This window comes from Salmo trutta, chromosome 20 (assembly GCF_901001165.1).
Source record: "Salmo trutta chromosome 20, fSalTru1.1, whole genome shotgun sequence".
In the NCBI taxonomy this organism is placed as follows: Eukaryota; Metazoa; Chordata; class Actinopteri; order Salmoniformes; family Salmonidae; genus Salmo; species Salmo trutta.
In genome coordinates, this window is record NC_042976.1 from 22,824,518 (window position 1) to 22,851,628 (window position 27,111).

The following is a 27,111-nucleotide window of genomic DNA, read 5'->3' on the forward strand; positions in this document are numbered from 1 at the left end:
GCTTGCGGAAGGCCACCCTGAAACATTTGACCCAAGTTAAGCAATTTAAAGGCAATGCTACCAAATACTAATTGTGTGTATGTAAACTTCTGACCCACTGGGAATGTGATGAAAGAAATAAAAGCTGAAATAAAACATTCTCTCTACTATTATTCTGACATTTCACATTCTTAAAATAAAGTGGTGATCCTAACTGACCAAAGACAGAGACTGTTTACTTGGATTAAATGTCAGGAATTGTGAAAAACTGAGTTTAAATGTATTTGGCTAAAGGTGTATGTAAACTTCCGACTTCAACTGTATATTTCACTTGTCATCCCCAAAGCCAACACTTCCTTTGGCCGTCTTTCCTTCCAGTTCTCTGCTGCCAATGACTGGAACGAATTGCAAAAATCACTGAAGCTGGAGTCTTGTATCTCCCTCTCTAACTTTAAGCATCAGCTGTCAGAGCAGCTTACCGATCGCTGTACCTGTACACAGCCCATCTGTAAATAGCACACCCAACTACCTCATCCCCATATTGTTACTTATCCTCTTGCTCTTTTGCACCCCAGTATCTCTACTTGCACATCATCATCTGCACATCTATCACTCCAGTGTTAATGCTAAATTGTAATTATTTCACCTCTATGGCCTATTTATTGACTTACCTCCCTACTCTTTGACATTTGCACACACTGTAGATAGATTTTCCTATTGTGTTATTGACTGTACGTTTGTTTATGTGTAACTCTGTGTTTCTGTTTTTGTCACACTGATTTGCTTTATCTTGGCCAGGTCGCAGTTGTAAATGAGAACTTGTTCTCAACTGGCCTACCTGGTTAAATAAAGGTGAAATAAAAATAAAATAAAAAAACTTCTCAACTAGATGACTGAGTATTTAACCCAGACTGACAACCTGTCTATTAAGGAAACCATGACATCATCTACCAACAAAATGACCTGGGGTCTACTACTGGGGGTTCAGGCTTTTGTTCCAACTCTGTAGTAACACACCTGATTCAGCTAATCATGATTCTGAGTCCAGACTGAAGAACATGATCAGTTTGTCTCACCTGATCTTAGGGAGTTTCTGGAGGATGATGGAGAGTTTCTCCAGAAGAGGAAGTTCTAGTCTGGGGTTATTCACAAGAACAGCTGCTGTATGGAAAAAGTCCTCAGTGGTGCGCGCAGACCGGAACTCAGACAGATACCCTGCAGAGAGGGAACCACTAAGATAAGCATACAGACGGATGGACGGACAGACAGTTCCACTGAATTACCCTACACACAGGCAGACAGCCACTTCCACTGAAGAATCCTAGACAGTCCAACTATCTACTCCTGTTAAGGCTTTTGGAGATTCATGTGAAACCTGCCCAGTCCGCCCACAATATGACCAGTCAGCCCTCACACTATAACCACTCTCTGCTGTCAGTAAACTGGATCAGGAACCCAGCTGAAGTCATGCAGTCGTACAGATGCTGTTCGACTCCACTCAGCCAACAATAATAATTCTACATGATTTCACTTCAAGAAGAGTCCATTTTGTCAGTGTTAACTCTCGTCTCTGGATACATAAACAGAGAGAGATGAAACAGAGAGGAGAAGGGAGGCATAGATCTCAGCAGATGTGAGCTGCATATTTCTCTCCGTTTAGTAAACACAGAGCTTATGGAGCTAGTCAGGTCAGTATGGTAAGAGTCTGGACAGAGTACAATCACAACATTAAGTGTAGAATACGTGCAAAAGTCATTGACCCGACATAACACAGTACCTCTCATAACCAGCATCAGAGATACAACTGCCAAAAAACATTTATATTTCACAATCCACACATTTCTTATTATCCTTTATTTTTCTAGTTCAGTTGACTGAGAACACATTCTGTACATAAATGAGCTGGGGGATAAAATTCAAACACCTTTATTATCCCTGTGAGAAGTTCAATGGGGAATAAGGGACTAATAGAGTCATTTGTGTGTGAAAAAGGCTCACGGTGTTACTGTACCTGCATGTCTGCTACTGTAGTAGACTGGCAGAGACCCAGAAGGTCCATCCCTGTTACTGTAGCAGACTGGCAGAGACCCAGGAGGTCCATCCCTGTTACTGTAGCAGACTGGCAGAGACCCAGAAGGTCCATCCCTGCTACTGTAGCAGACTGGCAGAGACCCAGAAGGTCCATCCCTGTTACTGTAGCAGACTGGCAGCGACCCAGGAGGTCCATCCCTGTTACTGTAGCAGACTGGCAGAGACCCAGAAGGTCCATCCCTGTTACTGTAGCAGAGACCCAGGAGGTCCATCCCTGTTACTGTAGCAGACTGGCAGAGACCCAGGAGGTCCATCCCTGTTACTGTAGCAGACTGGCAGAGACCCAGAAGGTCCATCCCTGTTACTGTAGCAGACTGGCAGAGAACCAGGAGGTCCATCCCTGTTACTGTAGCAGACTGGCAGAGACCCAGGAGGTCCATCCCTGTTACTGTAGCAGACTAGCAGAGACCCAGGAGGTCCATCCCTGTTACTGTAGCAGACTGGCAGAGACCCAGGAGGTCCATCCCTGTTACTGTAACAGACTAGCAGAGACCCAGGAGGTCCATCCCTGTTACTGTAGCAGACTGGCAGAGGCCCAGGAGGTCCATCCCTGTTACTGTAGCAGAGATCCAGGAGGTCCATCCTTGTTACTGTAGCAGAGACCCAAGAGGTCCATCCCTGTTACTGTAGCAGGGAGCTAGACACACACCTACATCTGGCCTCTAGCCTCTCCTCTCCTCAGGCCCCCTCAGCCCCATGTGGGACAGATAGGAGAGAAACTTCAAACACTATGGTCAGTGGTGGAATGGTCCATGTCCAGGCTGATTTACGGGGGGGGGGGGTCCCTTTGGTTCTCCCCCATCTATAAGACACATGGACTAGATTACTGTAGAATAGCCTGAGCCCTGAGAGAGTTATATGGGGGCTTTGCCTTGGGCACAGACACTAAGCAGGCCTATAGTAAGACAGGACAGGAGACACTGGGGAAAGGGTGACCCGCAGGTGTGAACCAGACCCCCTGTTTGTGTGTCAGTGAAACAGGGCAGGCTTACAGTATAACAGGGCAGCCAAAGAGGGGAAGTTGAGTTGACCTTCAGGTGTGAACTGAATGAAGGAGCCGAGCCATACCGTACTGTACAGGGGGTTGGGGCGGCTGCCTTGGGGGCATTGAGCAGGCCTACAGTAGTGCAGGACGAGGTGTGTGTGTGTGTGTGTGTGTGTGTGTGTGTGTGTGTGTGTGTGTGTGTGTGTGTGTGTGTGTGTGTGTGTGTGTGTGTGTGTGTGTGTGTGTGTGTGTGTCAGGGGAGCTTTTATGGTGACCTTCAAGTGTGAACCCCAACTTTCCCTCATGGCCTCACTCACACTCACTTCATTACTCCCCTGTAAACCATGCTAATCACCAGCTCTGGCCCTCTCCCTCCCTCTGTCTGTCTCATGGATCATGGTGGGGTGCTGTGATCTCTGCCTGCCACACTACACTTAAGGGGACCAAGAGCTTAGCTCTGCTCAGTGTCTCTCTCACGCACGCACGGCGCCACCAGCAGCTCTGTTCAGTATCCACCAATGACATGGTTCCTTGCCACAATCAGCAGTGATGAATTAGTCAAACGTAAAACACATAATAAGAGCATACTCTAACTGTACTGTTATGGAGGGACAGTACATAGTGGTGGGAATCCGTGGGACTCATGGGACTGTACTGACTGATTCATGGTGAGAGTAGTAATGTACTGTATACTTACGTGACTCTGCACTGAGCTGCAGTAGGATGTCTATGGGGGTCTGCAGCCCCTTCTTTCCCCCTCAAAGCAGGGCTAAGAGGACAGACTCTCCCATGCTGCAGAAACAGCCCCCTGACATCCACACACACCAGGTCACTGTGGAGGGAGTAGCATGTCAGCTGGGGGAGAGGAGAGAAATAGCCCTTAGATCCCACAGACACACCACACAGACACCCTGGACACTGCCACTAAAACCCAACCAGGCTCCCACCCCCATCTCTGCTACCAACTCTTATCCCATCCAAGCTGACGGCCCACTTAACCCTAACCACTTTCATACACAAACCTGCATTTTTACAGACCCTGTAACCAAAATACAGGTATGGGGTCTGTGTAAATGGTTCTCTGCTTTTTTGCAGGTCAATTCATTAACACTTCCATTGTTTGACATGTCCTTAATTTGAATTGCAAACAACCCCCATGGGTTAACAACAGTCCCCCACCCTTCCAATCGGCCAGTTACCCACTGACATGTAAAAGCGTATACATGCAAGAAAGCGGTAATATAAGGGGCTGTTTAAAAGGGGGCAATAAAAACATTGCCGTATATTTACAGGTAACATACCACATCTTCTGTCTGAAATAGGCATTACACATGTTAGGTTCTAAGTTCAGAGTAAATAACTCATGGATACTAGAAAAGCTTAACCAAGTATAATTCTTCCCAAAGGGTCGATACAGCTGTATTCAGACAAAAAAAACATTTCTCACCATCACAAGTATACAGTTGAAGTCGGAGGTTTGCATACACCTTAGCCAAATACATTTAAACTCAGTTTTTCACAATTCCTGTCATTTAATCTGAGTAAAAATTCTCTGTCTTAAGTCAGTAAGGATCACCACTTTATTTTAAGAATGTGAAATGTCAGAATAGTAGAGAGAATGATTTATTTCAGATTTTATTTCTTTCATCACATTCCCAGTGGGTCAGAAGTTTACATACACTCAATTAGTATTTGGTAGCATTGCCTTTAAATTGTTTAACTTGGGTCAACATTTTGGGTAGCCTTCCACAAGCTTCCCACAATAACTTGGGTGAATTTTGGCCCATTCCTCCTGACAGAGCTGGTGTAACTGAGTCAGGTTTGTAGGCCTCCTTGCTCACACACGCCTTTTCTGTTCTGCCCACAAATGTTCTATAGGATTAAGGTCAGGGCTTTGTGATGGCCACTCCAGTACCTTGACTTTGTTGTCCTTACGCCATTTTGCACAACTTTGGAAGTATGCTTGAGGTCATTGTCCACTTGGAAGACCCATTTACGACCAAGCTTAAACTTCCTGACTGATGTCTTGAGATGTTGCTTCAATATATGCACATCATTTTCCATCCTCATGATGCCATCTATTTTGGGAAGTGCACCAGTCCCTCCTGCAGCAAAGCACCCCCACAACATGATGCTGCCACCCCCGTGCTTCACGGTTGGGATGGTGTTCTTCGGCTTGCAAGCGTCCCCCTTTTTCCTCCAAACATAATGATGGTCATTATGGCCAAACAGTTCTATTTTTGTTTCATCAGACCAGAGGACATTTCTCCAAAAAGTACGATCTTTGTCCCCATGTGCAGTTGCAAACCGTAGTCTGGCTTTTTTATGGTGGTTTTGGAGCAGTGGCTTCTTCCTTGCTGAGCGGCCTTTCAGGTTATGTCGATATAGGACTCATTTTACTGTGGATATAGATACTTTTTTACCTGTTTCCTCCAGCATCTTCACAAGGTCCTTTGCTGTTGTTCTGGGATTGATTTGCACTTTTCGCACCAAAGTACGTTCATCTCTAGGAGACAGAACGTGTCTCCTTCCTGAGCGGTATGATGACTGCGTGGTCCCATGGTGTTTATACTTGCGTACTATTGTTTGTACAGGTGAACGTGGTACCTTCAGGCGTTTGAAAATTGCTCCCAAGGATGAACCAGACTTGTGGAGGTCTACAATTTTTGTCTGATTTCTTTAGATTTCCCCATGATGTCAAGCAAAGAGGCACTGAGTTTGAAGGTAGGCCTTGAAATACGTCCACAGGTACACCTCCAATTGACTCAAATGATGTCAATTAGCCTATCAGAAGCTTCTAAAGCCATGACATCATTTTCTGGAATTTTCCAAGCCATTTAAAGGCACAGTCAACTTAGTGTATGTAAACTTCTGACCCACTGGAATTGTGATACAGTGAAATATAAGTGAAATAATCTGTCTGTAAACAATTGTTGGAACAATTACCTGTGTCATGCACAATGTAGATGTCCTAACCAACTTGCCAAAACAATAGTTTGTTAACAAAAAATTTGTGGAGTGGTTGAAAAACGAGTTTTAATGACTCCAACCTAAGTGTATGTAAACTTCCTACTTCAACTGTACATACTCCACTTTAGACACCCCTCCTTCTCTCCAATCCTTACATCTTATGGTTTGACAGGAAGAGGGTAACAGGATAAAATAACCATTATTTCTCCCTTCAAGGGATCTGACCTAACCTCCTGACCTCAACCCCTCCTTCGCCTAATCCACAGATGATACGAGAGGACATCTATCGCACTCCCGTGACTCTCTCCCGTCCACCCAGCACATTCCACAGCCACTCTGTCTTTATATAGATCTCACTCCTTTATATACTATGCGTCTGATCTATCATGTCTTTAATATCTCAATGTTCAATGTTTAGCCTGAATCCAACACACATTTGAGATCAGTTAACAGCTCCGTTTAAAGCCTACTGGAGGTGACACTCTGAATGTGGCCCTGACAAACTGCTAGTCTAGACTCATATCTCTGCCCTTCACGTCTCTCTCTCTCGCTCGCTCTCTCTCCCACTGGTGTTGGTCCCATGTTTCATGAGCTGAAATAAACAATCCCAGAAATGTTCCATACGCATAAAAAGCTTATTTCTCTAAAATGTTGTGTACAAAGTGTTTACTTCCCTCTTACTGAGCATTTCCATCCACATGACAGGTGTGGCATATCAAGAAGCTGATTAAACAGCATGATCATTACACAGGTGCACCTTGTGCTGGGGACAATAAAAGACCACTCTAAAATGTGCAGTTTTGTCACATAGCACAATGCCACAGATGCCTCAAGTTTTGATGAAGCGTGCAATTGGCATGCTGACTGCAGGAATGTCCACCAGAGCTGTTGCCAGAGAATGTAATGTTAATTTCAATACCGTAAGCCACCTCCAAAATCGTTTTAGAGAATTTGTCAGTACGTCCAACCGGCCTCACAACCGCAGACTATGTGTAACCATGCCAGCCCAGGACCTCCACATCTGGCTTCATCACATGCGGGATCGTCTGAGACCAGCCACCCGGACAGCTGATGAAACTGTGGGTTTTAACAACCAAAGAATTGCTGCACAAATTGTCAGAAACCGTCTCAGGGAAACTCATCTGCACGTTCGTCGTCCTCACCATGGTCTTGACCTGACTGCAGTTTCGGTGTCGTAATCGATTTCAGTGGGCAAATGCTCACCTTTGATGGCCACTGGCACACTGGAGAGGTGTTCGCTTCACGGATGAATCCTTGTTACAACTGTACCGGGCAGATGGCAGCGTGTATGGCATCGTGTGGGCGAGTGGTTTGCTGATGTTAACGTTGTGAACAGAGTGCCTCATGGTGGCGGTGGAGTTATGGTATGGGCAGGATAAGCCACGGACAACAAAGACAATTGCACTTTACCGCGACGAGATCCTGAGGCCCATTGTTGTGCCATTCATCTGCCGCAATCAACTCATGTTCCAACATAATAATGCAAGGTCCTATGTTGCAAGTATCTGTACATAATTCCTGGAAGCTGAAAATGTCCCAGTTCTTCCATGACCTGCATACTCACCAGACATGTCACCCATTGATGTTTGGGATGCTCTGGATTGATGTGTACGGCAGCATGTTCCAGTTCCCGCCAATATCCAGCAACTTTGCACAGCCATTGTAGAGGAGTGGGACTACATTCCACAATTGACTGATTTCCTTACATGAATTGTAACGCAGTAAAATCTTTGAAATTGTTGCATGTTGCGTTTATATTTTGGTTCAGCGTATGTTTAGTGGACGTATAGTGACCCAGTAGGGGAAATAGATCTAACGATGCACTTAGCGGATCTAGGAGTGGTCTGAGGCAGTTGGTAAATAACAAGAGCTGTCAAGTGCAACTTCAGAAACAAAGGATGAACTTAGCCTTAAGATGCTTTTGGGAAACTGGGCCACGGTTACGGAGAAGACATGTTTATGAGGCCTGTGTCACTGATGCTCTCCAGACACACAGCACTGTGCAGTCTGTGACTGGCTTGGCCAGGGGGGTGGGGGACTGGGCTGCAGGGTTACACCAGGGTACACCAGAAACCCCCTGACCCAAAGCCTGCCTGTCTCTCTCTCTCTGGTCCAAACCAATTTAGGGGTCTGGGTTTCCAGAAAACTTTGTAAGCAAATGTGGCGAGAGATTTTTTGGCTCTGATGCAGACAGTTTTTTTATTCGTTCAGAAATGTTTCTATAGTCAGTTAAAAGCTTTTAGGCCAGATACCGTTGTCTGACATGGTAACATCATTTCGAAGAAATAAGAAGAAATATTCTTCCAATATGAACAAACCAATTTCATGTCAATTCAGACATAGAACTGAGCCAACCTGGCAGAGAGCTTGCACTGTGGGGTTTAGGTCTGGGTTGCTGCTATAAAAAAGCATGATACAAATAAAAAGTGATTGGTTGGTTGATTGATTAATGGAAACCTGCACGGCTCCCCATAGAGAGCACAGTACTACAGTATGAGTTATATAGTCACACAAAAAACTGTATATTATAAACCTGTATTCATTCCCAAAGGAAAAGCACAACACGGTGGGAGAGTCCTGGTCTTCAGGGGGCCGCTGGGGTCCTGCTGCTGGGTCGGAGCCCTGGATACCTCCTCACCAGACGCCGCAGAGTGGACGACAGAGCCACGGGCTGCATACACAGAAGCACACAAAGTCACAAATACAAATGCACCCACACACACAGTCAGTGGGAGACCGGCGTTGTAATTAAATCCACAGAGATTATGTTTCTGGCCTGTTCCTGGTTCAAACTCAACATGTTGCAGTAATACTACACCATGTGATTCCAGTTTAAACATCAAGCATGTCAAATAGCTGTCCTGACACTGCCTGACAAACACACACAGACACACGCACAGACACACACGTTTCAGTTCTGCGTTGCGTTGGATCCGGGATGGCATCTATGCTGGTTGTTGACTCACTGGGCTGGGCATGTTTTCATTGAGAACCAGACAGAGATGCTGGGGCCCATTCTATCCAGCAGGGTCTGAGCCTCTGTCAGTGAGATGTCTGTTCCCAAGCCACACACACAGCCTGTTCTAATGTACCCCACACTAATAAACCACATACTGGTCAGGCCAGCACAGGACACAGTCCAACACAAAGGATTTAATAAAATAATGTTGAAACTCAACTGGACGTTAAATCAAAGGCTTTCTCACAGCTGGGAGGAGAATATGGTCTTATGTTGTTTGTATTGTTGTGTTGTGTTGTATTGTGTAGTGTTGTGTATTACCTGTGTGCTGTTGTCTCTCTCTCTCAGGCTCCAGTATATAAACTTGATCAGGGACAGGGTGACAGACGGGTCTGATGATGCACGGACCTGCTGCAGCTGCTCTACCAACAGAGGCAACACCTAGAGACAGGACAACACAATATCAACAAAACAATACAAACAACAAAACAATACAAACAACAACACAATATAAACCTCAAAACAGAGGATCAACACAAAGCCTGGGACATCATAACAGCATAAACACATGGCTAAACAACCCAAAACAACTGCCAACACCCCGGCCTAGTCCAGTCCTCCCACCTTAGAGCACCCGTCGAGAGAGACAGCTGGAAACGTGTGCTGCTGGGCTGTCCAGCGGTCTCTTGCTACTGGAGAAAATGCCTGTCCATCTAGAACTCAGTCCAATAGCAATGCCAGCAGCCTGAGAGGGGCAGGGCTTACACTGCCATGCAGAATGAGACAACCAGAAACACTCATTGTCATCATCATCATTATGTATGGTTGGGGCAGTGGTATCCAAAATCGGGGCCGTGACCCTGCAGTGGGGAGACAAATTGTTTTCATTATGCTTTTTTTTGGACGGGGGACAAAAATGTTAGAGTACAGACTTAGGCCTATGGGACAAATGTTTTTGAGAAAGATATGTTTTTTCTTTTCATTTGATAAGAGATGAAAATGCTATGAATCGAAGGTTATTTGTTGATGCAAAAATCTAAATGTACACATTTTAAGGTTGTGTTATTAGATTTGGGATGGGGTTGCAAAAACATTTTGGGGAAAGTCTGGGGTCCCTGCTGAAAAAGTTTGAATACCACTGTGTGGTTCTGACTATAGTCACACACTGTATTCAAACTTTTTTTTCTGTCCTGGAGCTGGACCGACAACTGTTGCTAGCTCAAACGCTATGCCTGTAGTTGTTCGTAAATGTGCAGCATCTCCTGGTAGTACTTTCCCATCACTGAGGGGCAGGAAGAAGAGAGGACAGGGGATGACAGCTGCTGCCTCACCTCTCTCCCCCTGGGTTGGTGACAGTCTGGAACAGCTCCGTTGTAACCTGTCATCTTCCTGGTGGTGGTTCGTCTAGACCTGGGGGACTTCACCACTCTCTGCTGCTCAACATGTTAGTGTCTTCCACTGTAGAGACCTAGCGATCATATGCCAATAGTTAGCTTAATAGTTAGCTATAGCATGTTCAGTCACTGCATGTATGTGCAAAACCTAGTAGTATGTTCATATAACTAGTAGCTAGCTCGCTAGTTGTGCTTGTTCCCTTGGTAACGAGTGATCCTGCTAGCTAAATAATAAAGCTAAGCAGGCAAACTAACCCGTTTCCTCTCCAGATATTTTATTTTCAGCCTCTAAATAGTAACGTCCATATGGCTCTCTGACGATTCGTTGCTCATCTTGAGGTTTCACACAGATGGATGGTTGTTCAACAAACTCCAAAACAAAATCACAGTCAACTTGTTAGTTGGAATTCTGTGCAGTTTTGATCAAGCGGAATTGAAAATCTTCTTTCGTCCTGAGGAGGGCGCCATTACACAACCATTCTGAGATTGTGCCTGTGCTGTCTGTGGGACGGTCACTGCTGTTGTAGCCTTCTGTGTTCAGTGCTGGGGTGTATCTATCAACCTGTTCAACATGCTGTCGATTTATCAACTCACATGCATAGGCTACATTCAGATACTGTTAAGACCAGCTATCCCTTGCCTCAGAATGATGTATAATTGTAATATTAGTTCCCCACACAGATGGTATTTAGCAGGTTAAAGGTGAGATATGATTCATACTGTATGAATCATAGAATACCTCACCTCTACCCTGCTATACTGTAGATACCATCTGGGTGTGGAGGTAGGAACCACAGTTTGATGGAATTGTACCTTCAGAGAGGAGGCGTGTTCAATAAAACCATGCCATCCCCTCTTTCTAGTGTCATTGTATCACATTCTCATTTTAAAACTATATCATTTTGTTATCCATTTAAAAAACAAATCTCCCTACATTTGCATCACAAAAAATGCCCTGTGGTCCTACAGTAAAGAAAAAATGTGCTATTCTAAGTGTATGAGTGGGAGTAAAATAACGAGTTTTCCAGCACTTCCTGTGCACACTCATTATCCTGCTGTGCTTAGGAGTGTTCTGGAACAGAGCTCGCTGTGCTATGGGTGGAAAACTCTCTTACCTCCCTAATCAGCTATACAGCTATAGAGGTCTCTGTATTAAAGACCACAGAATATCATGTACCCATAAGATCAAAGTTGAACTGTATAAGTGGAATATGTACTGTAGTTTATTAACAACACTGACTATCATAATATCTTTAATCACTACTTTGGTAGGTTAAACAAAAACAATGACCATAACAAATATTGTTTTGATATGTTTTATTTCAGAGCAGACTAGCTTGGGGAGGTTGATAGTTATAGAACAGACAGAAACACCATAGTAAGCTTTTCTGAGTTGTATTCTGTTTCAGTCTGTTCATTTAAACATTGTCCTTTGTTATTAAACACCATTCCGGCCACGTCAATAACCCATACAAACAAGAAGATGATGATTGCAGGGCTCTCCATAAATAGACTCTTATGGATCTGAGGTCCTCCTAACTTCCCTCCAGACCTCAGCAATGTGCCAGTCCCATTAGACTGACCTGGCTGGAGTGTCTCATAGTCTTGACATAGTCTTAAAGGCCATTTCCTCCGGTTAATAATTTAAAGTCTCTTGTCGATAGTCTCTGATCTCAGGCAATCAGATGCCATCCCGGGCCCAACACAACTGAGCGCTGTGCACGTGTTTGTGTGTGTGTGCATGTGTGTCCTCTCCATCCGTGTCAGAGGCGATGCCTACACCTGACCAATCTCTGGAAGGCCTTCTTAAAGTCCTCATTGAAGATGGTGTAGATGAGAGGGTTGATGAGGGAGTTGAGGTACCCCAGCCAGGTGAGGAAGTCAGCCAGCTCTATGGAGGTGCTACAGGAGCCACACGTGTTGACGATCACCTCCTTCAGGAAGAAAGGCAGCCAGCAGACCACGAAGGCCCCCAGTATCAGTCCTAACGTAGACGCAGCACGTCGCTCCCTGGTCCCTGAGATACGCTGCCGTCTCAACGAACACTCACGCTCCCGCCTCGACTCGCTGTGGGGACTCTTTACGGTAATGCGCACACGGTCTCCCTCTGTGGTGGGGTCTGAGTAGGACTTCTCCTGGAGGTTCAGGGTGTCGGGGCCCCCATCAGGGGGGCAGGAGGGGAGGGTGGTTCCGTTGACCATGGAGGAGTGTCGGCTGGCCCTGCTGGCCCCCCTGCTGGCCCCCCTGCGGAGGTACAGAGTCTGAGCTGCTCTGTAGATCTTGTAGTATAGGATGAGGATGAGGAGCAGGGGGATATAGAAGGCTCCCAGGGTGGAGTAGAGGGTAAAGGCGATGTGGTGGTGAGTTATCAGACACTGGTCCTCTTCTGGCTCCCCGCCATGGTTCCTCCACAGGAGAGGGGGAAGGGATATGAGGATGGACAGAAACCAGACCACGCCAACAGTGATCCCAGCTCGGAGGCCAGTGCGTTTGCGTGAATACTCCACGGCGTCAGTGATGGCCCGGTAGCGGTCTAGAGCGATGGCTGCCAGGTGGAGGATGGAACAGGTGCAGCAGGTGATGTCAACACTCAGCCACATGTAACACACGGCCTCTCCCATCTGCCAGCTCTCCCTGAGGATTCAGACAGAATAATGAGAGTTATTATGTTTGTTACTGAACTTCATTATTAAGTACTTTATTATTATGCTCACAAACTGTTTCACTGAGTGAACAAAACATTAAGAACACATGCTCTTTCCATGACAGACTGGCCAGTTGAATCCAGGTAAAAGCCATGATCCCTTATTGATGTAATTTGTTAAATCCACTTCAATCAGTGTAGATGAAGGGGAGGAGACAGGTTACAGAAGGATTTTTAAGCCTTGAGATAATTGAGACATGGATTGTGCATTTGTGCCATTCAGAGGGTGAATGATCAAGACAAAAGATGTAAGCACCTTTGAACGGGGGTATGGTAGTAGGTGCCAGGTGCACAGTTTGTGTCAAGAACTGCAACTCTGCTGGGTTTTTCACGCTCAGCAGTTTCCCATGTGTATCAAGAATGGTCCACCACCCAAAGGACCAGCCAACTTGAAACAACTGTGGGAAGCATTGGAGCCAACATGGGCCAGCATCCCTGTGGAATGCTTTCAACACCTTATAGAGTCCATGCTCCAACGAATTGAGTGAGTTCTGAGGGCAAATGGGGGGTTGCAACTCAATATTAGGAAGGTGTTCTTAATGTTTTGTACACTCAGTGTATACTTTGATAAAATAAGTATTTTAAACATAAATGGGCATCTGAAATGCTGTAAGACACTTTATGTTGCAAGACAAATCAATCAATTGTGCAGTAATGAATCTATGTAATGACCTCTGTATGTAGAGGATGCTGAAGGGCATGACCAAGATGGCCACCAACAGGTCTGTCACTGCCAGAGAGCAGATCAGGTAGTTGGCCGGGTGATGCAACTTCCTGGTTACGATGATGGCTGTGATCACCAGGGAGTTGATGGCTGTTGTCATGACAGCGAGCAGGGACAGGGTGAAGGTGAGGAGGATCTTACTTGGGGGGATTATAGAAACCTCTTCACTCCCATCGCCCAGGGAGAAGAACCCCTCTGTACAGTTAGAGAAGTCCATCCTAGAGGGGAGGGGAGGGGAGGAGGATAAGGGTTTACACCAAGGCGTATATAGATGAACGGTGCTTATTAAGAGTTCAAAACGTACTCACGCTCAAACCATGAAGATAAGGACTTCAGAAAGACCAGACATGATGAATGAACCTTAATCCTCCATAGCTGTAAAAGCTGTGTGTACCTCTGTAAAGTGTGTTCATTGGTGTGTGACCTTCAGCAGTAACCCTTGTATCAGTAGCTTCTGATCAGCAGGCTCTCTGGTCTCAACAATGATGTTACACACACACACACACACACACCTGGAGAGAGAGAGACAAGAGAAAGAATCAACAATGAGAGTCCAGCCGCTGATTTCATAACCCCCACCCCCCAACCACCCACACACATACTCACCCTTGATGCAATCACTGATCAAAGCCATGACCCTCATCACATGCACACACACGTGCAAACACACACGCGCATACACACGGTGCAATCACTGATCAAAGAGAGTACAATGTGTGTGTGTGTGTGTGTTTTGTGTGTGTGTGTCTGTGTGTGTGTGTGTGTGTGTCTGTGTGTGGATACTTGTCCCTGAAGACAGTATTTCTGTACTCTAGCTACAACTTCTTTAGAGTTTATCAATCAAGAAGTGAAACTAAGTGCCTTTAACAGCTTTCATAAGACATTGAAAGCACTCATCATGCTGATTTCCTTGTATTTCTACAGTTAGCTGTGAGAAGCCTGTTTCAAGGTGGACCAGTTGTCATAGCAACTATGACTTTATTTTTGTGAAGAATGGATTTGAAGAAACGCACAACTCAAGTTAGATAAACTCTCAGACATCATTAAATGCACACATACGCATGTACGAACACACACACCTAGACACACAGCTGCATCACACATCAAAAACATTGCCTAGCTAAACATTGTCTCTCTCTCTCCCTCTCTCTCTCTACCTCTTTCTCTCTCGCTCTTTCTCTACCTCTCTCTCTACCTCTACCTCACCTGCTGTCTCGACCACTGAATTTTGGGCTGTGAAAACCCAACTGACATTTACTCCTGAGGTGCTGACCTGTTGCTCCCTCTACAACCACTGTGATGATTATTTGACACTGCTGGTCATCTATGAACATTTGAACATCTGAAGAAGGATTTGGCCTTAATGGCCATGCACTCTTATAATCTCCACCCGGCACAGCCAGAAGAGGACTGGCCACCCCTCAGAGCCTGGTTCCTCTCTAGGTTTCTTCCTAGGTTCCTGCCTTTCTAGAGTTTTTCCTAGTCACTGTGCTTCTACATCTGCATTGCTTGCTGTTTGGGGTTTTAGGCTGGGTTCTCTATAAGCACTCTGTGACATCTGCTGATGTACAAAATACAGTTGATTGATTGATTGATCTCTCCCAAACCTCTCTCCTGTCTATCAGCATATCACCTGTCTGTGAGTCTGTTCCTCCATAGTTTACTCAATATAGAACACTAAAGTCAAGGAACAGTATGTACTGTAGTAATGCACTGTATTTAAGTATGTAGTGTTTCTTACCAGAGTGTTTAATTTAAACCCAACAGTTTCAGTGCGTTTGTGTGTGTGTGTTGATTGAAATGATAGGGACTGATACCTGATGCTGTGTAATTGGAATGCACCCATTTAAACGTCAATCTGTGGATTGAAGCGCTAGGACTGTGAGAGTGACGTGTCCCCCTGGAGATGCAAAGCTTAGCATGACTTATTTATCAAGCTGGAGGTAGAATCAGGGATTTCAACAGACCTGTTCCAGTTGAACTGGGATTTAAACAGACCTGTTTCAGTTTAACTTGGATTTCAAAAGACCCGTTTCAGCCAAGGCTTGGAGTATGCAATAATGCATCAATCTTTAAAAAATGTCCCTCCCTCCATCTATCTATCTATCTATCTGGGGATGTAATCTCCTTCTATAAAGTGCTCTAGAGACAGAGCAGAGCAGACAGGACACCCAGCAGCAGTCTACTGAGGTGATACTGGGTGACACAAATATGGCATTTGATTATTCTTACTTCGATTGTCAAACACACACACACACACACACACTACATGAAAAGCAGTAATTACTCTGTGTTGATTTGAGTATAATCAGAGGAATAAACTAATTTAGGATGGAGTGTATGTGTACAGTATGCGTGTGTGTGTGTGTGTGTGTGTGTGTGTGTGTCATGCATACTTCCTCCTCTCAGCAGGATCACATCCTGCTAATTATTCACCTCACTGTATGATTGTGTAATGAGGCACCATGTATAAGGGGGCTGTATCAGGGTGAGAGACAGGGCCCTTTTTAAGGTTAGGGGGCTCTATTAGGATGAGAGACAGGGCCTGTGGTGTATAATAAGGAGTCCCGAAGCAGTACTTGCAGATTAAAATAAAATCAGGTTTTATTCCCTATTCGGTCAAGAGCTTCAAGTTCCTCTGTTCCCAAATCACTAAGGACTTAAAATGGTCCACACACGCAAAGTCGTGAAGAAGGCACAACATCGCCTCTTCCCCCTCAGGAGGTTGAAAAAGTTTAGTATGAGCCCTCAAATCCACAAAAAGATCTACTGCTGCACCATTGAGAGCATCTTGACTGGATGCATCACTGCTAGGTATGGCAACAGCACCACCCTTTACTACTTGACACTACAGAGGGTGGTGCGGACAGCCCAGTACATCATTGGGGCCCAGCTCCCTGCCGTCACAAGTGATGTGAAAGGAAGGGTCGGAAAATCGTTAAAGCCTCCAGCCACCCAAGCCATAGACTGTTCCCTCTGCATTCGCACGGCAAACGGTACCAGTGCATCAAGTCTGACACCAACAGGCTCCTGAGCAGTTTCTATCCCCAAGCCAAATGACTGCTAAATATCTAACAAAAATGGCTACATGGACTGAGTTGCCCCTTGTATTTATTTAAAATGTTGAACTGTCTCTATGCACACTCACAGGACTCTACACACTCACACACACTGACACTCCAAGACACACATAACATCCACACACATTTATACTGACTCTACACACACGCATACACACTTATGTATAATCTTCCTTTACACTGCTGCCACTCTGTTTTATCTTACTTTCTTATGTTCTTCTCATTTTAATTTCTTGTGTGTGTTTGTACTACCTTATGTAATTGTTAGTACTACATTGATATTGATTACTGCATTGTTGGATTTAGAGTTTGCAAGAAAGGTATTTGACTGTACTTGTGTAAGTGACATTAAAACTTGAAAACTTGGAACTATTGGTGGAGAGAGAGCCCATTTGCAGAGAGTGGCGCTCTCCACTACTGTGGTGCTGAACTCTGTGAGTGATTTCTTCAGGACGTTGAGGGCGCTCTCTGTGGTCCTGAAAATAGATTTTTTTGGAATAGGCACATTATCTGGCTTACGGGTTAACATGATATTCTTCATGTAGTTACAACAGGGCCTGTCTAAGGTGGCTGTATTAGGGTGAGAGTCAGGGCCTGTCGAACAGTTGAGTGACTGTTTTAGTGCAGAATGACTCTGTTTCCTTCTCTGGAGACACAGCCTGTCCCACAGTGATGAATGCAGCCATGGTAATAAAACATCGTAGCTCAACATACAGTACTGTAGCAATGAAGGTGTGTACATACTGTCCCTGTCAGAGGACACTTCTCTCAAGGACTTGGCAGACGACCAGGGAAGAAAAAGGAGAAAAAGTTTCATATACATTTCCCTCTCAGCAGAATATACATAGGTCTGATGGAAAGATATACTATGCTCTGGTACTCTCTCTCTCCTAAGGGTTAAGTGAGAGACACCACCAGGTCTGTTCTATAACCACCGTCTGGCCCAGTGATTGATGTAAAGTATTGAGGTATTTCCTTCTGAAGCTGTGGATATTAAGAAAGAGACTTTAGAGCAGACGGCTAATTGCTGGTGTTCTGAAGGGAACCTCAGAGAGGCAGAAGATAGACCCTGTGATCTGTGTTAAGGGAATAAGACCCTGGGAGAGATCAGTGTTCACACCGCGTTGTTTCTGCCACAGGACCCTGGGAGTCATTTAGACTGAAACACATTAATAGTGAGACCATAGAGGTATCGTTGGGCCGGCTGGGTGTGTTTCACTAAAAACTCAACAGTAGATCCCAAGACAATGATATGTTGCTAAAACATTACAATTTGACTGCAAGATCTTCCTCCAGCAGTCTTTATTTGTTTGAGTATGTAACCTGTCAAGGTATTTTCTGTTCTCTCTTATTCACCTGACAGAAGACTCCCTTGACTGTTTCATCCTGCTTCCAGACTAAACATTCTGCTTTCAGACTAATCATCAGTGTTTGTAAATAAGACGTCTGATGTCTGTCTGTGATAACTGGAACAGAGGGGGCTTGTGCATAATACCATTACCCACTGGGCACGGATGGCAGTTCAATTTCTAGTTTGATTTACATTTGTTGTGTGAATTCGTCATAAAATCAACAAACATTGGTTTCCCACGTTGATTCAAAGTCATCACAGATTTTTTGGGTTGAAATGGCGTGGAAACAATGTTGATTGAACCAGTTTTTCCCCAGTGGGTAGTTGCAGGATCAAAGCTACACACAAACGAGGCAGGAAACAGTCTCTCTCTCTCTCCTCTGTCTGACAGACAACAGGGTTTGACTGAGACAATGTGACTTTTAAAAACTCAATATCCTCACTGCCTCTAGGTTTGAGGATCACTCATCTGTACCCTTTACTATTAAAAGCTAACTGCTAATGTCTGGATTTATGATGGATGAAGGGCCCAAGGTCTGTCTCAGATCCCCCTCCCTCCTGCTTCCTCCTCAGTAATAACAGAAGAGACTACAGATTAACGGTTCTCTTCACCAGAGACAGGGAAGAGATTAATAATAACATCCTCTACAGGATCGGTGTCCCCCCCGCGGGACAGTTGAGCTAACGTATGCTAATGTGATTAGCATGAGGTTGTAAGAAAATTTCTCAGGACATAGACATATCTGATATGGGCAGAAAGCTTAAATTCTTGTTAATCTAACTGCACTGTCCAATTTACAGTAGCTATTACAGTGAAATAATACCATGGTATTGTTTGAGGAGAGTGCACAGTTATGAACTTGAAAATGTATTAATAAACCAATTAGGCACATTTGGGCTGTCTTGATACAACATTTTGAACAGAAATGCAATAGTTCATTGAATCAGTCTAAAACTTTGCACATACACTGCTGCCATCTAGTGGCCAAAATCTAAATTGCGCCTAACCTGGAATATTACATTTTGGCCTTTCTCTTGCATTTCAAAGATGGAACAAAAAACTAAAAACGCATGTTTTTTTCTTTGTATTATCTTTTACCAGATCTAATGTGTTATATTCTCCTACATTAATTTCACATTTCCACAAACTTCAAAGTGTTTCCTTTCAAATGGTATCAATAATATGCATATCCTTGCTTCAGGTACTGAGCTACAGGCAGTTAGATTTGGGTACATCATTTTAGGCGAAAATTGAAAAAAAGGGTCCGACCCTTATTTAAACTCTTAAAGTATGTCTACTCCCCAACCTATCTATTATAGTTTTGTGTTTTTATTTCTATTAGATTTTACATTTTTGTTAGGAATTCAGTTTAGTTTCAATTCGTTTTCAGACCTGATTTACTAGTTGTTGTTTTTTGTTTGAGTTATATAAACCATTTCTATTTCGTTTTTAAATGATTTAGTTTCAGTTTTAGTTTGAGTGTTAGGGACAGAAAGTAGCAGATTTATTTCCTGTTAACTGCTGTAGTGATAGCTAATAATAGGGATGCACAAACTAGCCCTATTTGAAACATCACCATCTCCTGGCAGCATTTACCTGCCAGATTCAGAAGCTTGAAAACCCTATAAAAAAAAGCTTGAAAACCCCATTAGATTTTTTTCCCAAATAAAAACTCAAACTGAACATATAATTAATTATAGTTTTCATTTTAATTCGTTTTGGAATCATATATATATATATATATATATATATATATATATATATATATAATATATATATATATATATATATACACATACTGAAACTATATTTGACAGGTTTGTTAGTTATTTTATTTCAGTTTACGAAATTGTTTTTCCATGCTTCGTTCTAGTTTCAGTTTTCGTTTACTATAATAACCTTGTTTGGTAGAAGTTGCCCCAAGACCGACCCTCCCCTCTAATGGTCCATCCGGGTAAGGGGGATTTTGTGCCCTACCCACTCTCCTTGGGGAATCATCATCACATTGTATAGGCCCTACATGTAAGATCCTGGCTGGCAAAGATGTCTGTTGAAGTTGCAATTTAGCTGACCAGCATAATCAATAGCAACTAGTCTGTCTACTACTGCTCTGAACGCTTGCTCTCATTAGAGAATGGGTCGAATAAATCATTCAATTACAGACAAAGGCCAGGGGATGAAGAAGAAGAGGACAAAATATGAAGGGAAAGGGGAAGAGGGAAAACGGGGATGAGATAAAAGGGATAGTGAAGCTTCTCCTCTCCCTGCTAGTCAAATATAGTGACCATCTTATTAACAGACTGACAGGAAATCTACATAAATCATTATGGATTGGAAAAGATGCAGCAGCCTATCTTCATTAAATACACAATATACAGGACAACGAGACAAGACAAGGGAAATCATTATTATTCAAACACTATAAAAAAAAGAGTAATTTCAATTAAACAAATGCTGTGGAAGGAAATGGGTCCAGCTGCAAACCATTCATTATGGTTCCAACAAATAAAATCTACTCATTTGTTTGTTGCAAAATTGTTCACACCTGCAATTATTTCTAATCTACAATAGTATAAAAACAGACAGTGAATAAAACGTAGCATCTCCTCACCTGTGTTCTCAACCGCGATAAAACTGTCGGTTAATCTGATGATCTGTTGAATAGTCACATCCGTCCGCTCATCTCCCGGTGTTTTGGTCCATGGCCACGGTTTGAGGGTTTGACCGGGGCAAATGAGGTGAGGAGGAGCTCAATTCCACACAGCGACGCGAATACCCTCTTCTGTTACCGACTTCCATCCGAAATCCGACCCGTCCAAACAAGAATGCGCAATTGGGAGCGCGCACGGGTGGTCCACCTACAGTTAATCTAGTGCTGGTGCACTAGCGCTCAGGGAATGGATCTGTAGGTATCTGCGCGAAAAGGTGCCACAGGCTGTGCTTGTGCATGCAGGTCACCCGTGATACAAATCAGTACACTCTAAAAAATGCTGGGTCAATATATAGTACATTTCCAGTACTGGGTTATTTTGAAACAGCGCTGTTGGGTTATATGAATGATCAAACACATTAAGGTTACTTGATTTACCCAAAAATGTGGTTATTTTGACCAGTGGCGGTCAGTGCCGTTTAAGATGAGCGAGGTCAATATATATATATTTTTATGCGGATGGCCTTATTTCTATTACAGCATATTGGATGACTGTCATTCATATTCCATTCATCCAGCTCAATGTAACATCAATAGGTTTAGGCTACTACATAATACTCAAATGTTCCCTTTACCCATCATGAGGTTGCTACTACCTAGTCTATCAATGAAAGTTTACAATGTGGGTGAGCAGGTGAAGATACATTTTAGTAATGAAGGTAACAGACTATGACACATTCAATACCGCCTTGTACACTCTTGCCTGCATCTAGCTGATCTAGGGTGTAATCATTTGTCCAACAGTTGCAAACGATAGTTTCTATTGGACAAATTCAGGTATGTTTACCCCTGTTTCATTCCGATTGCTTCCGTTCAAGAAACGTTTTTTCAACAGAATTGGCAGAATGAATACACCCCTGATCACATGCAAACAGTTCACTTTTGTAACAGCCACATGAAAAAGCATGATCCCTTTGATCGTCGTTGTCACGTAGAGTAGGCCAGAAGGCTAAACTGGAAAACCTAACCTCCATAAAAAATAAAAAGATGGCGGAGCCGCAAAAGTTCTTCTGTGCAAAGGTGTTTATTTACATAGTGATTCCGGAACAAAAACAACAGTACTGCCATCAAACCTTATGGGTCAGCTAAAAACAATGCTGCCCCACCTACAGCTCAATCCAAAATGCCTCTCTATGAACTGAAAGAGAGGCTCCTTTTGTAGGGGTAGCCCCTCCCCTCAGAACAATTAACACTAATTAATTAAGCAATTACCTATTCAACCTACAACATACCAAAATATATACATTGCAACACGTTTATGAAACATCACAATATAACATTTACAAAATGACATCACTACTGACAGTGTCTTCCAATATGCCCATTTACATTAATGAGCCATTCCGGACAGGCACTACAAAGTAAGCCCAATTCCCTTAGCTCGGGTCCTTATCCAGCATAGCCGGAAGCTACAGAGATGGAGAGAGAGAGGAACAGAACAAACAACTGCTCATCCATAACATCTAAGTATAATAAATATTGCTTATATTAAATATGAACACCTGTCTGTTTATTTCTTTATACCATAACCGGTTACTGAAGTAAGTGTGAAATGTATGTACTAAGATAGAGAAAAGTTAACTTGTGTGTCGACCCACATTGTTAACTTATCTGATAATGGAGCAGGGAGGAGTGATGAATGTGTGAGTGCTTTAAAGTACCAAATGCTGCCCGCGGCCAGTGACGGACTTCTACGTCACATTACCTTCCTCCTCTCCTGAAGCGACCAGGTTCGGGAGCCTGGATAGGTAGTCCGCCGTGACGTTTTCTTTTCCTGCCTTATGACGGACACAGAACCTGAAGGGCTGGAGCTCCAGATACCACCTGGTCACACGAGAATTCCGGTCCTTCATGTTCTGGATCCAGGTCAGTGCTCTGTGGTCTGTGTGCAGGTCAAATTCCCTCCCAAGAAGGTAGTAACGGAGGCTATCTAGGGCCCACTTTATAGCCAGGCACTCCTTCTCGATTGTCGAATACCTGGTTTCCCTCGGCAACAGCTTCCGACTCAGGTACAGTACAGGAAGCTCTTCTCCTGGCTCCCCTTGGGCCAGTACAGCTCCAATTCCCACAGCCGAAGCGTCCACCTGCACGAGAAACCTCTTCTGAAAATCAGGGGTCTGGAGAACAGGGAATGAGCACAGTCGTTTTTTCAGTATCCTGAAGGCTTCCTCACACTCCTCAGTCCACTTCACAGGGTTGCTGGCCACCTTTGAAGTGAGATTGGTCAGAGGGACAGCGATGGTCGAAAACTGCGGAATGAATCTCCGGTACCATCCTGCCAGACTTAGGAAGGACTTCACCTGTGTCTTGGTTCTGGGTTGAGGGCTGTTCCTGATGGACTCCACTTTGTCCACCTGAGGTCGAACTTCACCCATACCCAGCTGGTAACCCAGGTACTTTGTCTCCTGTTTTGCCCACTCACACTTCAGGAGGTTAAGCGTGAGGCCTGCATCATGGATCTTCCCCAGGACTCTGCTAAGATGCTGTATGTGCTCCTCCCAGGAGTGGCTGTAGATCACCACGTCATCCAAGTAAGCAGCACAGTAATCATCACAGTCCTGGAGGACCTTGTCCATCAGCCTCTGGAAAGTCGCAGGGGCTCCATGAAGGCCAAACGGCATGACCTTAAACTGGAACAGGCCCATCGGTGTTCGGAACGCAGTGTAGGCCTTGGATTGTTCGTCCAGGGGCACCTGCCAGTACCCTTTGCAGAGATCCAATGTGGTGATGCAATGAGCTCTACCGATTCTCTCCAGTAAGTCGTCAATAAGGGGCATGATGTAAGCATCAAACTGGGAGATGGCATTCACCTTACGGAAGTCCATGCAGACGCGCAAAGAGCCATCCTTCTTTGGAACAATGACAATAGGGCTGCTCCATTCACTTGACGATGGCTCGACAACATCCATCTCTATCATGGTGTGGACCTCTTCTTTGAGGGCTACCACCAGCCTCTCAGGCACACGGTAAGGATGCTGGCGGACAGGGTTCTGGCCAGGCTTCAAACGAATGACGTGTTCCAGGACTTTGGTTCTTCCTGGCCTCTGACTGAAGAGGGCCGGATACTTGCCAAACAGCTGCTTCAGCTCATCTTGCTTGTCTTCTTCTAGGTGAGCCAGTATGACCTCTGCTTGTCCTTTCCATGCCTCTGTGACCCCATCTGACTCATCCTCTTCTTCGACTCTGCGGACCAGAAAGGATTTTACCTGGGAGAGTTCCTCTTTCTCCTCCCAGGCCTTGAGGAGGTTCACATGGTAGGTTTGCTTCTCCTTACCCTTGTCCGGGTGCAGCACCTCGTAGGTCACCGGACCCATCTTCCTCCCGATTAGGTACGGCCCTTGCCACTGCGCAAGGAGCTTGCTGGTAGACGAGGGAAGGAGGAGCAGGACTTTCTGTCCTGGCTTAAACTCTCTGTGGCGAGCGTGCTGGTCATAACCTCGCTTCTGGGCCTTCTGGGCTTGCTGAAGGTTTTCCCTAGCTTCCTCTCGGTACCGCTCCAGCCTGTCTCGCATCTGGAGAACGTACTGGACAATCCCCTGTCCTGAGGTAGCTACTGGGGAACCTTCCCAGCACTTCTTCAGCAGGTCCAGTGGTCCCTGCACTGGCCATCCATAGAGGAGTTCGAATGGCGAGAAACCTGTCGATGCCTGAGGCACCTCCCTGTAAGCAAAAAGCAGAACGGGTAACCACTTATCCCAGTCTTTACCAGTGTCAGCCACAAACTTCCTCAGCATGTTCTTGAGCGTTTGATTGAATCTCTCTATGAGCCCATCCGTTTGGGGGTGGTAGGGAGTGGTCCTCAAGCCTTTAATGCCCAGCTGTCGGTGGAGTTGAACCATCAGTCGTGAAGTGAAGTTTGTGCCTTGGTCCGTCAGGATTTCATCAGGGATTCCTACACGAGAGAAGAGCTGAACAAGAGCACTGATTATTTTTGGAGTGGTTATGGAACGGAGTGGGAAGGCTTCTGGGAACCGGGTGGCATAGTCACAGATCACCAATATATACTGGTAACCTGCACTACTCTTCTCCAAGGGTCCAACAATGTCCATTGCAATTCTCTTGAATGGGGTAGAGATAACTGGCAGTGAACATAGAGGAGCCCGGTCAGACCTACGGACAGCACTGGTTTTCTGGCACGTGGGGCATGTTTTGCAGTATGTTTGTACATCAGTATACATGGAGGGCCAAAAGAAACGGGAGCCTAGCCTAAGATAGGTCTTATGTTGCCCTAGATGGCCTGCCCATGGAACTGTATGTGCAAGGTTGAGAACAAGTGGTCTACATGTAGATGGCACCACTAACTTCCTGCTATCTGCTTCTGACCCAAGGTAGAGTATGTGGTTGTCTACTGTGTATATTCCCCCACATGAAGATTGGCTGTCCCCAGCTAAGGCCTTATCAAATAAACCTTTCAAGGTTGCATCAGACTTCTGCAGTGTAGCAAAATTTTGTGGAACATCCCATTGCACTTCTAACCCAGACACATCAGCAACAGGCACAGGGGTTCCCACATACTTCTCAAGACGCCGCTGGCGGCGTGATTTTCTGGGCCCTTTGGTTCCCCCCTCACACAGACTATCACACAAGTCAGGCAGAGGTTGTAAACCAGCTTTGGCCTGGGCACGAGTGACAACTGAACATGACACCTGAACATCAGACTGGCAAACTGACTGCTCATATAGCAGACCCCCCACAATTCCCAACAGATCAGAGAGAACAGGCACATCCCTCCCCAAAATCATCTCAAAAGGTAGCTTCTCCATTACCCCAACTTTGAGGAGGTATTTCTGACCCTGAATCTCCACTGTGAGTTCAGCTGTGGGCTGCTGTGACTGGTCACCATGGACACATTGGATCAGTGTCTGGTGACCGTAATCAATGTCATTAACAGGTACATTACATTTTCTGATCAACGACAGGGAACTGCCGGTGTCAATCATTGCAGTAAGGCTTTTACCATTCACTTTTACAGGTACCAAGACTGACCCTTCCCCAGTCTGTCTATTCTGAACACCATCCCCCTCTCTGGGCACATAACAGTAACCTGAGAGCTTGGATTTACGTAGCGGACACATTGCAGCCTTGTGCCCCTGCTGTCGGCAGTAAAAACAGGTCAGACCCCTCCCATCAGAGCGAACTGCATGATCCCTTACCCCCCTCCTCCCAGACACATAATCCCCAGAGTTACCTCCACCATCTCTGGCATGTCTGATGTCCCTTGTGTCTCGGAGACTCCTTGGAGCGGGTGCTGCAGGTCGTGGTGGGCCCCCTTTACGTGCATTAAGGTACTGCAGCGCAAGCTTGGCCGCCATAAGCCCGTCCTTGGGCTCGTGCTCTCGAACCCAGGTTCGAATGTCGTGTGGTAGAACTTGTAGAAGTTGCTCGAGGATGATGACCTCACCGATCTCGTCCTGTGTCTTCTCCTCCGGTCGAACCCATCGTCGGTAGAGACCCTTGAGGCGGTGATACGTCTCTGTCGGCGACTCACCCGATGGCGTCAATGCAGCTCTAAAGCGTTGACGGTAGGTCTCCGGGAAGATGTCAAACTTCACCAGCAGCGCTTCCTTCAAGCCCTTGTAGACGTTGGACAGCCCCTCATCCATTGCTGTGTAAGCCTCTAAGGCCTTGCCCGTGAGCAATGGGACAAGCCTGCAGGCCCACTCTGCCTCCGGCCACTGCCACGTCTTGGCCATTCGCTCAAACCTCAGCAAGTAGTTTTCAATGTCCTCCCCCTGCTGGTATGAGGGCATCTTTGGCTCCTTCCTCAGGAATGCTGGAAGATGAACGTTAACACTGCTGGACTGGTCTCCGGGTGCTGGGGCTGGCCTCATTACTGCTTGGGGATCCTGCTGTGGAGTTGAAGTCCCTGCTGCGTCAAGCCTTTGTCGTCCTGGTGTTGGCAGACCCAATCTTGGGCTCTCACTGACGAGTTCTGCTTGGTGAGGAGCTGTGAGGATAGATTGGCGTAGGACCCGAAACTCCTGCTTGAGGTCTTCGTCCCTCTTCTCAAGGCAGGTGAAAAGTTGCTGGAAAAGGGCTACCATGGTTGGGTGTGGTTCTGGTCCCCCAACTGCTCCTCCGGTCAGCTGGTCTCTTATGGCTGTATCTGCTGGTTCAACCAGTAGCTCAAACAGTTCTGGTT

At 45.3% G+C, this 27,111-nt stretch overlaps 1 protein-coding gene across 2 annotated transcripts; it reads right to left on the minus strand.

Moving 5' to 3' along the window:
- Positions 1-11,701: 11,701 nt before the first annotated feature.
- Positions 11,702-21,031, minus strand: LOC115155345 (5-hydroxytryptamine receptor 1F-like). Of its 2 annotated transcripts, none has more exons than XM_029701912.1 (4): positions 20,871-21,031; positions 14,222-14,339; positions 13,776-14,045; positions 11,702-13,033 (listed from the first exon to the last, which is right to left on the minus strand). In XM_029701912.1, the coding sequence occupies exons 3-4, from the start codon at positions 14,042-14,044 to the stop codon at positions 12,163-12,165; spliced, it is 1,140 nt and encodes a 379-aa protein (XP_029557772.1). In that variant the 5' UTR covers position 14,045; positions 14,222-14,339; positions 20,871-21,031; the 3' UTR covers positions 11,702-12,162. The 2 variants fall into 2 exon arrangements, with proteins under 2 accessions (XP_029557772.1, XP_029557771.1); XM_029701911.1 differs by having other exon boundaries at positions 14,136-14,339.
- Positions 21,032-27,111: the final 6,080 nt, after the last annotated feature.